The sequence below is a fragment of the Stegastes partitus genome, unplaced genomic scaffold (genome assembly GCF_000690725.1).
Source record: "Stegastes partitus isolate 25-593 unplaced genomic scaffold, Stegastes_partitus-1.0.2 Scaffold6, whole genome shotgun sequence".
NCBI classification, from domain to species: Eukaryota; Metazoa; Chordata; class Actinopteri; family Pomacentridae; genus Stegastes; species Stegastes partitus.
The window spans coordinates 466,716-482,084 of NW_007577737.1; the positions used below are offsets into that span (position 1 = coordinate 466,716).

The window sequence follows — 15,369 nt, forward strand, 5'->3', positions numbered from 1 at the left end:
ACGGTGCTGAACTTTGTGGAACTTTGCTTTTAAAAGGTGCTGCATAAATAAAGTCAAATATGGAGTGCAATGTGATGCACCTTGTGAACAAGTCCAGTCCATCACAGGTCTGACACACACGCAAACGATCAAATTTTCATACCCACCACCAATTTTTCAATTCACCTCACCCACATGTTAATGCCTGTTCCGGGAAACTGGAGCAACTGGAGGAAATCTGGGTCAAGAAGTGCTCTCTCTACTACTTAAAGACTTGTCTGAGAAAGGCAGCACGATTCATGCCGCTGCAATCTGCTGCAGTTCGCTACACTAGTGATTGACATCCAAACAATTACGCCTTCTCATACGAACAAAAACGCCGTAGCACAAGCTGTAGCGCACAAAGGGAGTTGCATGACAAAAGACACTGCAACGGAGCGAATAATGTCTTCATCCACTGAGGAAATAACGGTTTGAAATTTCAGCGCTACGGGGCCTGCAAGGTCTCCTGAGCTGGATGAGTCAATCGGAAGTAGGCTAACCCACTTTCAGAGCAGATTTTCTCTCAGTCAGTCGATGAAGGTCAAAATCAGCAAACTTAGGTCATTTAAAAAAAAAAAAAATATCGCACTCTATGTCATTGGGGCTTATCCCCAGGTGCTATGCATCTCTTTAACTGATGATGTTCTTTGCATACTGTAATGATGAGACCACACACTGTTCGGTAGAGACAATTTCATTGCGCTGTAAAGCCTTTAAATCCCTGAATTTACTGAACAACAGCTCTCAGAATGTGTACCTACCCACAAGGCGTCTACATCCTAATGTAGATTATAATAATTTCCTATAACAATAAAAAGAAATGCATTCATATTTTTATTCCCTGGACACTTGATGACATTTTCACAGCATCCCAACAACAACCTGAAACAAATTCAACACATGGTGCATATTTCTGCTGTGATTTAAGTGTGCAGGAAGAAACTTTTTTGATTTTATAGAGCTTACATCTCAACGTAGTGCTCTTTCTGTAGTTTACAGGCCAGTTTGATGTCAGTTTATAGACGTCAGAATTATTTCTCATTGGCTACAAATTACAGTGATAACATACTTTTCCTGTGACTTGTTCTTCTGCAGCCCCGGCCGTGCTTTCTCATCAGTGCTGGTTAAAATTTGAATAAAGCAGTTTTTAAAAGCAGAATTATCTGCCCAAGGCCGCCACACTAGTTCTTCAAGTTATAAAATCAGAGAGGTGAGGGTGTTACAGGATGGCACCAGAAGATGGCAGTCAAATGAATATTGTTCCTTCAAACTGCCATAGAAGTCGACCCATTCATTCACTCTTCATTTAGTGTATTTTAATAATCAGCTGTCATAAATGTTAATGCAGAGTGTTGAGCTGATGCCTGCATGTATAAAATGACACAAAAAATTCGATATAATAAGTGTTTTTCTTCAGGAAACAAAAATGATTTAGAAGGAGCCGTCATTAAAAAAAATATTTATTCTCCAAACTGGACGCATATCTAAGTGTATTTTTGGCTGTGGTGAAAGTCATACATTTAGTCGTAGCTGCAGTTGTACTTTCTCTACAGTTTATGCCAAATCAGTTTCAGCATCACGTGTATCATTTCATTTTCTTGTATTATATTTCCATATGCAATATGTCAATGTCATGTGCAGTGTTTTCTTTTTTAGGTGCAATACTTCAGTGTCAATTGCAATTATTAGTATTTTATTCACGTGTAATATTTCAATTTAACTTGCAATACTTCTGTATAAAGTGTAATATTTAAATCCCATGTGCAATATTTAATTTCCATGACCAACATTTCATTTTCATGTGCGATATTCAAACCCAGATTATCATGTGTATTATTACTTGAGCGCTCCAGAATCATTGCTGGTAAAATATTTCAACTACACATGCATTGTTTATTTTTTTCCGGTTGCCATATTCCAAGTTAATGTGTCATATTGCATTACCCTGTGTAATAATATTCAATTTCATGTGAGATCTAATGTTTTCATCTGCAATGTGCAATTATCACGTCAAACATGACTTTACTGCCTCAGAAATGTTGCCTGTATTACTTCTTATTTTTTTTATTCTAGTTCTAATTAAACTCAAAGCATAGTATTTCCTCTCTTTTTAGGCATTTATTCTCTAATTTACAATTTTGTTTGATGAGAAATAAAGCCATAAAGCTCTGTCTTGTTTCCTGTGATTTCCTCTGTTGCAGTACACACGTTTGACCAGCAGGTGGCGGTGATGACACGGTGACGTGATAAACCGTCCACCTCGCGAACACCACCGAAGAAGAGCGACACCCAGGTTGAGCCGACGCTTGGAGTTACAAGTAGGGAACATTTCGGGCGCTGTGGGGTAAACAAGGTAGGAGAACCGGGTCTGTCACGCCTCGGTTTTAGACGAAGATCGTTCCGTAACCGGGATGTTTTAATCTGACCAGCTAACGGTGCGAGGCGACAACTTTGTCTGCTCGACTTCACTGACATTAGTCGCAGGAAACCTACTGAAGCTAACGTTAGCTTAGCCAGTTGTTAAATACCCCAGCCTGGATTTAACGTCAGTGGAGGGTTTATGTTCTAGCTGATATCATTTTATCCCTCCCGTGCTGATGATATCCACTCTGTCCACCTTTACGAGCTCGTTTTAACGTTATATCACCGTTGTTGTCACCTGCCGGGTTAAATCCATCTTTCTATATCCAGTGACAGCTTTCTGCTAGCTTGGCTGCAGCTCAGAATAAGCCTCGGCAGTGCACTGAACCGATATGTCACCGGTGTCAGTCTGACCTCGTGTTTTTATCTCGTCCTCTCGTCTTCCAGGTCTGTGCAAAAGTAAAGGGCGTCTCTGATGGTGGCAGGAGCCCGATAGAAAGCTGTCAGGACTGGAGGCGGTGCGCGGAAAGAGCCCGTGGTCCTGATCGTTTTTCACTGAAGACAAATGGTTTTGAGCCATGGATCCAGCTGTTGTGGACGGTCCTGTCACCCTGGTCATCAGGGCTCCCAATCAGAAGTACGATGACCAGACGATCAACTGTTACCAGAACTGGACTGTGGAGAAACTGAAGGCGCACCTGTCTGATGTTTACCCCAGTAAACCAGTGAGTATCACACAGTCACCCCCCCTAAGATAAGAGCTGTGTGTTCATGGCTTTTCTGCTTTATTTCTGTGATCCAATCCACCTGATCACACCAGTTGAATCACAAGGATTTCTTACAGCTTTTGTTTTCTTCTCGTTTGTGCTTTGACAGCATGTGGTAGTGTGACAAAAGTGTGGGCAGGAGAGATGCTGATGATATAAACACGAGTGGTTTCAGCCAATCACAGAACACGGTTGCTCGGTTTGCATCGTCAGCTTCGTCATCAGTAGTTTAAACTCAAAAAGTGAGCTGTCTAAGAAGAGATCAGGCATCGCTGACTGCTTAAGATGTATAGGAAGAAGAAAAACATCTTGATATGCAAACTTTTCAAAGTCAAGCCTCAGTTTACTGTGTCATAGATGTAAAACATGTGATGGAGTGTCACCACATGAGCTACCATTAATGTCACAAGATGGACGGCGTGAAAATGGAAAACCACTAATCAATAGTTTAAACCTTAGGTCAGACGATGTACATGGCTATTAATAGTGAGACTGGGCTGGAGCCAGTGGAACCACGGCGTGCCCGCCTGGACCGTGTACTATACGTTGATTGATGAAAATAAACTGGTAGCTTCAATCTGCTAGAATTAAATAAATCTGAATTACAGCATCGTTCTCAGTGTTTAGTAGCCTCACCTTGTCTGTCCTAAATCGCCTTGTTTCAAACTGCAGCTTTGATTTGAAATCGATTCAATAGTTCAGCCCTATTTTCAGCCTTTTTTTGATTTCAGAAATGACACAACCAGCGTTTTCCGTTTGAGCTGCTTTTGCTTTGTGCAGAGTGCCCTTAGTGATTCACAGAACCGCTGAACAATCACTCAGCAACACAGACTGTTAACCTTGATCTATTCTGTGAAGTGAAACAAGTTGGGTTTTTGGAGTCACTGCAGCTGAAGGAGCCTTGGAGGCAGTAGGTTTTAGACTCCGACTGTGTTGTGCTGCTAATCTGACTCTGCTCCCTTTTCCTCTCTGCTCGGCCCTCGTTCTGATGCAATCGCTGTAAACACACGGGGACAAACTGCTCTCTTGTAGGGCTTTGGTGTAATCTCACACAGGGCTGTGCTTTTGCGAGGGTAACTTAGCGGGGGCATTAGCTGTGGTATATTTAACAATAGGGCAGCTTGAACCCAGATGAAAAGGTTTTCAGTTACAAGGTGGTCAGGGTTTAGAAAGGATATTTAAATTCTTGAATGAGTGTACAGTGAGCGCAGGCTTTAGGAGGACACGCTCTGACCTTGTTGTAATGGCGACTAAATCCACTGCTAAGACCCACTTATCCCGATTGAGGTTACTAGGATCTCATCCTCATTACTGACAAGTTGTCTGCCTTTTGATGCCGTGATCGTCTTGACTCCAGAGTTCGTGATTTCTTGGTTGACTGTGTGGTGGAGTCGCTCTTTCAGATATCATCATTTTGACTCATTTTAAGAACAAATGAAGTGACCCACATTCTGCTCTGACCCCGTTATCGTTATGCTTTTGTATTTTTAGAGCTCCAAAGACCAGAGGTTGGTGTATTCTGGAAAGCTGCTGTTGGATCACTTTACCTTAAAAGATGTGCTCAGGAAGGTAAGTTCTTGTCGGTGTGGCTGCATCTCTTCCCAACTCTGTGGCGGTTCGTTTTATTGCCAGTTCAGATAAACCTTAATGCTCCAGCGTTAATATTTTAGTGTGGTTCCAGTAGTTTGGTGAAGGCCTGTGCACACACCGTGGTCTATAAAGGAATGGCTTTAGTGAGTACTGTGTGCAAGAACTTGACTGACCTGCAGAGAACTCCGACCTCACCCCCTCCCACACCTCTGGGATAAACCGGAGGGACGTCTGTGAACCAGAGCTCATGATCCGATGTCAGCGTCCAGACCTCGCTGATGCTCTCGTGGCTGAACCGTCCAAAACCAAGCAGAAAACCGTTCCAGACTTGTTCTGATGTCAGAATTGAAGGATCGGCAGAAGTATAGTTGTATTTTTAGTTGTTCATCGAGTAGTTTTGTGCTCATGAGGTAAATGATTGCCCTGATGCCTCATGTTAGCGTTTGTGTTTTAGAGTCATCAGGTCCTGTGTGTGAAGGTTTGCGTATTTGTCTTAATAAGCAGTTTCATGAATAGATGTTTTTTTTATTTAAAGCTCACGTTAAAATGCAGTGAGCTATGTTGAGCCTCTTAATGTCACGAAGGTGGCTCTCTGTTAGCCTGCTAGGTCACCATGGTAACCGATGCTGCACAGCTGACTATTCAGAACGAACTGAGTTTGAATCAGCTGGAAGAGGCACAAATCTTTCACTGATTCCTCTCCTGACGATATTCTCCCCGAGTGATTCAGATTCTCAGCTGAGGGAATACATTCTATTTGCACTGCCGCCGAAGGAAGCTGTGGACGAGCGCAAACTCTATGTTGCCATGGAAACCCACATGCATTCAGTTGGCGATGCAGAAAATGCACAAATATGATTTCATGTTTGGTCCTGATCTGCTGCCGAGTACATTGCAGCCAACAGAACACATTGATTAGTCCACTGATAGCCTTAATAAATTGATATTCAATAAATGATTTGACCAAATATTTAAGGTTTTTACATGTAACCCTTAATTATGGGACAGCGTCAGACCTGAATGCACTTCTTGAGTATCAAGCTTAGAAGAAATTAAAACAAGATTTAAATTTAAAATGTTTAAATCTGGGCTGCATGGTGGATCGGTGGTTAGCACCGTCGCCTGGTAGCCAAAAGGTTGCCGGTTGGCGTCCCGGTGAGGACACCCGAGATCTTTCTGCGTGGAGTCTCCATGTTCTCCCCGTGCAGCGTGGGTTCTCTCCGGGTTCTTCGGCTTCCTCCCACAGTCCAGAAACATGCTGAGGTTAATTGATGATTCTAAATTGTCCGTAGGTGTGAATGTGAGTGTGCTTGGTTGTCTGTCTCTAAGTGTAGCCCTGTGATAGACTGGCGACCTGTCCAGGTGAACCTGCCTTCACCCTGAGTCAGCTGGGATAGACTCCTAGTGAGGATGAAGCGGGAAACTATATATGTTAACGCACACAATCCGTTTTCTATCAGCACTTTTCTCTTTTGTAGTAAGAGTGTCTTTTATCATAATAAACATTTAATTTAACCAGTGATGTCACAACTTTTGTAAAACACTGAGAAAAAAAACTAACAAGGTTATTGCTGTTAACGTAAATTGTAATTAACTGATTTTTCAAGATGGAAAAAAAGCCTAGAATTACAGCCGCTAACTAAAGAGGGGAGGGAGACGAGACGGAACAACATCCACAGCATCAGTGTAATGAGGGAATTTTTTCTGTGCCTTGTTTTTTTTAGTTTGTTCTTTTAATTTCCTTTAGTTTTTTAAATGTGTTTTATTCCCTGATTCTCTCCTTGGTTGCACCTCAGGGCAAAATTCACTGTCAGAATAATGCATTTCTAAATGGGCCATTGGGTTTTTGTGCAACTGGATGGTATTTTATTGAAAAAATTAACTCAGTTATCATTAATGTAACTCTTATCTTTACATTCAGTTGTAAACGTCCAGACAGTCGATGTCCAAGTGTTTCAATGTCCTCTGTATTGGCAAAGTTAGAAGTCCAGGCGAACATGCAGGACTCTGTTTGATAATGAGCTGTGCTGGTTTCTGCAGCAGGACGAGTACCATATGCTCCATCTGGTGTGCGCCTCCAGAACCCCTCCCAGCTCCCCGAAGCCCCCCCGCAGCCGCAGTAACAAGCCTCAGGAGAGCGCAGCCGGTCCCACGGTGGGTCAGCCGCGCACGCCTCACACCTTGCCGTTTATTTCATCATCACTGCATTTCCTTTCATCATCCCACCTCGCTGCTGCAACCCGCAGCTCCCCGAGGGCTTCACAATGTCACTCGGCTTTCTTTTAAGATGTTAGCACTGATGTCCAGAACTCATTTTTCTGCTTCCAGGCCCCTCAGAGCTCCAGTAGTCCTGGTCAGGATGGCCAGACGCCCACAGGAGAGAGCAGCGATGGGCTCAGACAGCGAGCCGGACCCTTCCCTTACCACCAGATGTATCCACAGTTTATGCACAGGTAAGCTGGAGCAGCAGAACTTTGATGACTGCTGTAGGTAATGAGGTAATGAGGAGTTTACTAAAGCTTTTTAGAAAAAACGAAACATGAAGGTGTCCGTTCAGTATCTTTAGGTCATTTATCAAATACAGTCGTGACTCGATAATCCGACCCTTAACAATCCTAAACCTGCTATCCGACAGGTTTTTAGGAAAAACCAACAGAACCCAGAAAAACAGCCTTAACATAGCAACAGCCTTGGATTCTGACTCCGACATGACATTTAATGTCACCAATCAGGATAACAGCGTATTATCTGACTGAACAATCCCACAGATTGGCTACGTTCACACTGCAGGACTTGATGCTCAATGAGGATTTCTTTGTGAGTTCCTTCACATTTCCAGTTAAATGGGACTTGTATGTGATCTTGTGTGAACTTCATACGACCCAAAAGCAGCGAGCGTGCTCAGTGTTTACGGAAGTAAACATGGATGGTGACGGTGGAGCGTATCTGCCACTCCCCCACCGCCACCGATGGTGGAAACAGCAGTGTGAGCACTAACTAAACTAGCATCAGCAGCCAAGTACTGCCTGTGTGTTCTGGACACTTCCACCCCGTCAGAGCGCTGCCCCGGGGTGGAAGTGTACCCCGACCGCACCGAATATTCTTATATTCATCATTAATTGGGCCTGAATATCCAGAGAGCAGAAAATGCTATTGGGACCAGCCCTACTAGTTATAACAACTATGAACAACTAATGAGCCTTCCAGCATCAAGCCCTCCTTGTATCTGGACCTCCGTCTTTACAATCCAACAGCCTTGCTATCCGACATAGAAGAAGGTTTTACATTTAGTGTCGGATTATCGAGTCACGACTGTACACATCGCGTGTCTCTTAAACACCTTGTTGTGTAGATGTGAGAGCAGTCGAATACGTCGGCCTCACATCCGTTTAAGCACTTTTATGTCAAAGCTACGACAGCACTCTCAGTGGTTTTGACCTTGTAGGACTTCCGTATGCTGCCGTCAAGAGTTACGTAGAGCAGATACGGAGGGAGAGTTGTGTCAAATCCTCAAGGAAAATAAAATGTTTGATAAAACGCTGACAGGGATCTGACTAAACATCGTTAAGTTGATAGTTTTGCATCATGTGGCATGATTCTATTAAAATTAATTTCCTTCTTCACCACGCAGAGTTGAAAATAGACACGCCGTCAGTCATGCCACCTGCATGAATTCATAACATACATTATGTGAACTAAACCGAATTACACAAGAGCCCCAAATTAGCTTATTTTCATGCTTGTCCACTGCAGAACGTTATGAAATACGTGGAAGCGGTCTGTCTCTACAAAAATAGTGACATATCTTATGGGATTCACTTCTAGGGGCGGTCATGCTTCATTAATTAAGGCCTTAATGGAAAATTCTGTTTTAAAATCAATCAGCGACGGAGCCAGCGATTGGATGGAAAACCCTTCCTCCCGCTCACATTTCACAACTTCACCGATTCCTTTTGCGCGCCAGGTGCCAAGTCCCGCTGAAGTATCGCTGCCTTCTCCTTGAACAGTCCGAATGAATCCGCGAGGAACATTAACCCGAACGACATCTCCGTCTGAACGAGGAGCCAAGAAGCTGTTCCCCATCTGAAGAGAGCTGCAGGAATCATCGGCTCCAAGTTTTAGATCTAAGGTTCCTGCACGTCTTAGCCGTAAAGCCCCAGACTCACTGATGGTTTAAATCATATTATTCCAACTGTTTATTGGTTATAAAATGATCTTAACTGCTGGTTGATGCCACAGACTTTAATAACTCAACGTAATCAAATTGTAAATCTAATTTATCTGCAATAAAAGACTAATAGTAGGGGAGTAATAGTAATAATTATTTATATCGCGTGCTTTACAGACAGGGCAAAAAAGAGTGGTCTGTTCCAAAAAGGGAAAAGTGGAATAAAAGAAAAAATAGAGAGTAAAACCATCAACATGATAGTAGATAGGTGAAATAAATAGATAACCAAAGGGTAGAAGAGAATAAAATGAGCAATTAAATAAAGTAAAAACAAAAAACAATTAGACAATCAAAATAGAAGATAAAAATAAAAAATACAAGTAGAAATAAGTATTTAAAGAGTACATATGCAAAAACAGATAACTCCATTTTTGTAGATTTTTCAGAAAACTTTTTTGTTGTTGTTTGCTTGAGATGATATCGATCAAACTGATTTGACTCAGTAGAAGTGACAGAAGTAGAGCTAACTTAAGTTTGATTGATGTCGTCTCAGGTAGACGATGGAAACGTGGGTTTTCTGAAGTATTCATGCGTACGTAGGAACTTCGGGCTTCTGGTAACGCTGTCTCTCTCTTCCAGCTGGAACCACTTCCCCTCACAGCCTCCTGCTCCCACCAACATGCCTGCGTATTACAACCCCATGACCCACATGTGGTGGCAGCAGCTGTACGCCCGACAGTTCTACATGCATTAGTAAGTCCCTTTAGTCCGTCCAGTGTTTTTGTGAAGCAGAACACGGCCTCACCAACCCTCCGTCTCTCTCTCCCCCTCTTTTAGCCAGCTGCTGGCTGCCTCCTCCCAGAACCTCAGGCCCGACCAGCCTTTGAATCAGCCCAACCCGTCGGACCCCCTGAGCCAGCGGCCGCAAGTGGGTCGCCACGGCAACCCGGAAGTCCAGATGAACGCCCAGGGAGGGGAGATCCTGAACGAGGAGGAGCTCAACCGCGACTGGCTGGACTGGGTGTACACGTTCTCGCGCGCCGCCATCCTGCTCAGTATCGTCTACTTCTACTCGTCGTTCAGCCGCTTCGTCATGGTGATGATGGCCATGCTGGTGCTCTACCTGTGAGTGGCACCGCTGTCGTTCTATACGGTGGCCGATGATGTTGCATATACAGAAAGGAGCTGCATATCCAGTCACACAACAGGCCTCTAGGGGCAGCAGTGAGCTTTCACCTGAGAAGCAGACAACGGTGAGCGAGACGAGTAGTTGAGGGAAAAGCTGTATGACAAGGTTTGTATTCTCTGGTCTCCATGGATACACATAAGTACCAGAGAGACGGTGGTAAAACACCACCTCAGCACCCAAATAGTCACAGTGACTGAGAAGCTAAAGACTTAAAAACTGCCCCTAGAGGCCCGGGGTACTTCTGCTGTGTGACTGGATGTGCAGCGTTTTCTTTTTGCAGCTCGTTAGTGTAGCTGCACATTATTGGCCCCCGTCAGCCACCGTAGTTTTACTCAAGCAGAGTTACACTGCTGCATACCGAGCTGCTGTTTTGAGGTTGTAGTTTATCCACTTCTGTTGTGACTGCATCAAAACAGTCTGTGAAGCCTTTATCCTTCTAATTAACTCATATTTTAAGCTCTTTGACAGCTATTAAAGGTGCCAATGCTTCTGCTATTATTGCATTTATGGCTGCATCACTCTGCCATCAGGGGGTTTTGGCTTTTTTAGAGTTTTTATTTCAATAAAACAACAAATTAGTAAATGAAGTGGCTGAACTCAGCTTCACTCCACACTGAAGTTCTGCACAGTAGTCTTATGAAACATTTACTTGTTGAGAGATGTCATTAAAATACATCATTTGTGAAATTAAGGCTGCAGCAGTTGGATGCTCTCTGATAGAAGAGGTTCTGTAGATTCATGCAGCGCCGCTCTGAAGGTCCCTGGTTGGACTGTAATAATACAACCTGAAGGTAGCGATAAATAGTCGGTTTATGTTTAGTTTGTCAGGATGAATTTAAACTTCAATCATTGACTGAGCAAAATTGCCAAACATTTGAAGGTTACATGAAGTCAGTCTGTCTTTATCATCCTTTGTAAAACTCATTAGAACCACATTAGAACCATTTGTCGTCATTTTCACGTGTTTGAACAGCTCACAGATTTCTCAAAGTCTAACTGATCATGAATGGCTGATTATAAAGGTTTTATTTGTGTTTCTGTGCTTCCTGTCTGCAGGCACCAGGCCGGCTGGTTTCCATTTAACCTGGAAAACGAACTCCAGCTTCCTGGAGACAGAGTCAACCAGGACGACATGGAGGGAGACCTGCAGAACCACGACTTACAAGAAATGGTAACTGTGATTTGAACTATTCATCGAGCACAAACATCCACTGGTTTCTCAGAGCAGAGTTTATAGAACAGAAGACTGACAACATGGCAGTTCACTATTTTCACCTGTTTTCGAAGCCGAGCTGCCGGTTCCTTGATTAATTGTACCAAATCAACAGAGGGTTTAATCAGCACTGAAATAATTGCAAACTGGCGCTCTGGGGGCAAAGTTAGACAAATTGAAAACACAGTCATGACGATGATAGATTTATTTATGCAGCACTTTGAAAAACAACAACTTACAAAAGCAGGAAACCTCCCGAGCAGAATAACAGGAGAAAGTCAGACTAACGATACCAGGCAGACAAAGTGAAAACATCAAGACAAAAGATGCAACATGCAGCATTAATATGCCAATAAATCAAATCATTAGAGCACTAAAAATCCTAGTATGTTATAGATTTACGTCTATGAGAAAGTGATCTAAAAGCAGCTGCTGATCCTGGGAGCCTTATTTCTTCAGGCAGATCGATTCAAAGCTAAGATGTGATGAAGCCTCAACTCTGGAGCAGCCACAAGTTTCCCACATAAGTCTGAAGATTCTCAGTCATCCGGATTCTTCTCGTAGATTAATCGTGGAGTAATAATGGGCTTCGTTAGGGTCTTCTGTGGGTTCATCTTCTTGGGGAGAGGTCTTAGATCCCAGGAAGATGAACCCACATCCACACCGAGCCACAACAGACCCTAACGAACCCCACTGTGGCAGGGGGAGCACTAACGACTCACATAACGAGGGGGAGGAGCAACAAACCCCCTATTGAAACCCAAACTCAGGTGTTAATATCTCCTTCAGGATATCAGTATCTGGAACTCCCAACTAGTCAGTCAGAGCTGATGAAGCCTCTTGGATGAGAGGTGGAACGTCTTCAAGGAACTCAAGTCCAGTTAATTAATCGACGAGAAGTTCCCACTGAAGGATCTGAGGCTGCGACTGGCTCACATGGAGTCAACATTTCTACGCTGTAGCTCAGGCACCCAGGCAAGCTTTAGAAGCAATCAGTAAAATCAAACTCAATATAAAAAGGAAAGGAGTCACAGAGTTGTTGTGCTAAAATCAGGTCTGATCGAGTTTAAAGAGTGACGCTGCAGCATTCAAGCCTGCAGAAAATAAGGCTGCATTCATCCCATATTACACAGCGTGCCAGAAAGTAAACAGTATGTCCCAATACGTGGCATGTCAGATGTAGTCTGTAGACAGAAATAGCTGGACGTCCTCCTACAGCAGGTCAGATCTGGCAGTCAGCTGGCCAGCTTGTTTCTCTGGCCACTCTGACCTACAATCGTTCTGTTGCATAAGTCCTGGTGTCTCATGTGAGAACATTAAAGCTGAGATAGACGATAACGGCTCATTTCACATCACAGACGGCTGCGTGTCCTCATCATGTGCACGCTGCATGAAACAGTACATAGTTTGTGTGGGCACTAAAAATGGCTTGTTCCAGGAGTGTGAGCACAACAGTTTGATTGTTGAAACTATCATTAAACTGTGGTTCAAAGCTGAGAACTGAATTAAATTCAGCAGGTAGCGTTAGCAGACATGGACAAGACCGTTCTCAGTGAGACTGATGTGATTTGGATTCATTTTAGCTCAGCAATGTCATCCTGGAATGCAATGAATTCCCCCTAAAACACTTGTCAGACAAGGTAAATAACTTTTAATGTGGAAATTTATGGCCGAAGTCAGCATCCCGTTTCAGTCAGATGTGTCTCGTGGGGGCTGCAAGGTGGATCGGTGGTTAGCACCGTCGCCTCACAGCTAGAAGGTCGCCGGGATCTTTCCCGGTGAGGACACCCGGGATCTTTCTGTGTGGAGTCTCCATGTTCTACCCGTGCAGACCATGTTCTCCCCGTGCAGAGTGGGTTCTCTCCAGGTTCTCCGGCTTCCTCCCACAGTCCAGAAACATGTTGAGGTTAATTGGTTGATTCTAAATTGTCCGTAGGTGTGAATGTGAGTGTGCTTGGTTGTCTGTCTCTAAGTGTAGCCCTGTGATAGACTGGTGACCTGTCCAGGTGAACCTGCCTTCACCCTGAGTCAGCTGGGATAGACTCCAGCCCCCCACCACCCTAGTGAGGATTAAGGTGTAGAGAGATGATGGATGGATGTGTCTCTCATACATCTTTTAATCTGCCCAATCTGACCAGGAGGGGGCCCTGGACGACGGCTCCGATGACGAGAGCGGAGAGGAAGGAGCAGAGGACCCCAACAGCGCCCCCCACGCAGGCTTCCTGTCCTCCACGTGGTCCTTCATCATCACCTTCTTCATGTCACTGATCCCAGAGGGGCCGCCCAACGCCGCCAACTGAACGTCGAGCGCCGCCGCCGTTCCCTCGGCGGTCACTTCTTCAAGAGGAGGGCAAAGCTCCCACCTGCTGAGGGAAACTGTCTCCGTTGCTACGCAGTGTTATAGTTTCCCGCTAGTCCGCTCCGTACGTGAAACTCTGAGCCGAAACACAAGCGACCGATTTAACCTGAAAACAGAAAGAAACGGTCATCTCATATGGAGTCTTTTTGTTTGTTTGTTTGTTTGTCTGCACCAAGACAAAAATGTCAAACGACACGAGCATTAGTTTAACGAGCGTTTCTAGCGATGCCTTGTGAACACAGCGACAGCAGCAGCAGGTTCATCATCACAACTCATTACAGCACCGTTGTTGTTTTTTTCTTTTCTTTGTAAGAAGCTGCAATATTTGTTCAAATAGTTTTGCTTGAATTGTTATGAGTAACAGTGGTTACATTAAAATAAGACACTTTTTTTTAAAAAAGAGCCACTTTAAGTCCAGAATTTCAACAGAATAATCGTGAATCTTATGGACGGAGTTACACGAGTGATCGTCTGAACACATCAGTGGTGTGTTGACGTGAAACCCAGAGTGATGCTGCTTACTGAGCTGTTTCTCTTTTCTTTTTTTTCTTTTTTTTAATCGAACGATGTACCACTAATTCTTTCAGAAGAATTTCACCTTTAACGGAGCATCGCTGTCAGTGTGGCATCGAGTGAACAATTAAGAAAAAATCGCAGCACTGCCACGTAGCAGAGGTCAAGTAGGACGAGTAATAATGATAATGCACCTCCCGAGTTTCTGGAAATGAATCCTGCTGTTAACATGTTGTGTACCGATTATAATGTCCATGTTTATTAAAAATACATCCATTGTAATGAAGCCGTGTGGTTTTGGAGAAGCTTTCACACCATCACAAACACTGACTCCCTTACAGATGTACAGGCTGGAGTAGATCGTACGAAACGTGGAGGAAACATCTCTGTTTACTGTCTCTGCTGTGCAAAGTCTGGTCCGGACACATTGAGATCAGAGCACACACTGCTCAAACACCATCACCGAGTCGAAATTATTATGAATGAAAAACGGGAACAGAAGTGAGATTTAGTCCTGATTGAATTCAAAGTGGAACCTTTCTCCCTGACGCAGCTGATATTGTAAGATGTTAAAGGTGAATCAGACGAGCTTTGAAGTGAAGCTCTACGATTGTTCCGCTTGGCCTCATTCCCTCCAGGTGCATTGTCAACCCAAGGCCTTCGCATATCCACGAGCAGGAAGTTCGAACTGATCTGTGAAAGCAGTTTACTTCCGTTGCTGCTGAAGCAAAGAATAAATGTACCGGATGTTGGATTATAGGTCATCTCTAATGAAACTGGTCACTGTCACTTTGATTTCTGTGTACCGATGCTGCACATTCATTTATATTGTTAGAGCAAAAAGTAATGAGGCATAAGGACACTTAGGGAAACATCACATGTCCACACTATCCTCAGAGGTTTAATTAGCCAAATAAGTTAAAGATAAAAGTGTTGTGTCCATGAAGAAACTTCAAATCCATCAGTAGGAGAGATGATACAGGTAGAACAGGATGTCTGTGCAGCAGTGTGTAACGTGGAGCTTTGCTGCCACCTTTTGTCTTCACCATGAAATACTCCTCAGGTTTGGTATAAACTGGACAGAACATCATGTCGATACACTGATCTGGGAACGTTTCCCAAACGTTTTGACAGTCACGGCAGAAGAAGTATAAGTTTCATTGCAAAATCAAAGTGAAAGTGGAAAAA

General features: G+C 43.8%; 1 protein-coding gene across 2 annotated transcripts; it reads left to right on the top strand.

Moving 5' to 3' along the window:
- The first annotated feature begins 2,298 nt into the window (after positions 1 to 2,298).
- Positions 2,299 to 14,466, top strand: LOC103356506 (homocysteine-responsive endoplasmic reticulum-resident ubiquitin-like domain member 2 protein). 2 transcript variants are annotated; one of them, XM_008280673.1, is made up of 9 exons: positions 2,299 to 2,374; positions 2,830 to 3,107; positions 4,641 to 4,718; positions 6,780 to 6,893; positions 7,068 to 7,192; positions 9,547 to 9,660; positions 9,745 to 10,032; positions 11,153 to 11,267; positions 13,448 to 14,466. In XM_008280673.1, exons 2-9 carry the CDS (start codon positions 2,961 to 2,963, stop codon positions 13,607 to 13,609), a joined length of 1,143 nt encoding a protein of 380 aa, XP_008278895.1. In that variant the 5' UTR covers positions 2,299 to 2,374; positions 2,830 to 2,960; the 3' UTR covers positions 13,610 to 14,466. The 2 variants fall into 2 exon arrangements, with proteins under 2 accessions (XP_008278895.1, XP_008278903.1); XM_008280681.1 differs by having other exon boundaries at positions 6,783 to 6,893.
- The last annotated feature ends 903 nt before the right edge of the window (positions 14,467 to 15,369 follow it).

Coding starts and splice junctions, on each gene's coding strand:
- LOC103356506 (XM_008280673.1), top strand. CDS start 2,961: ATGGATCCAGCTGTTGTGGACGGTCCTGTCACCCTGGTCATCAGGGCT. Junction 3,108..4,640: donor ATGTTTACCCCAGTAAACCA/GTGAGTATCACA, acceptor TTGTATTTTTAG/AGCTCCAAAGACCAGAGGTT. Junction 10,033..11,152: donor GCCATGCTGGTGCTCTACCT/GTGAGTGGCACC, acceptor TCCTGTCTGCAG/GCACCAGGCCGGCTGGTTTC.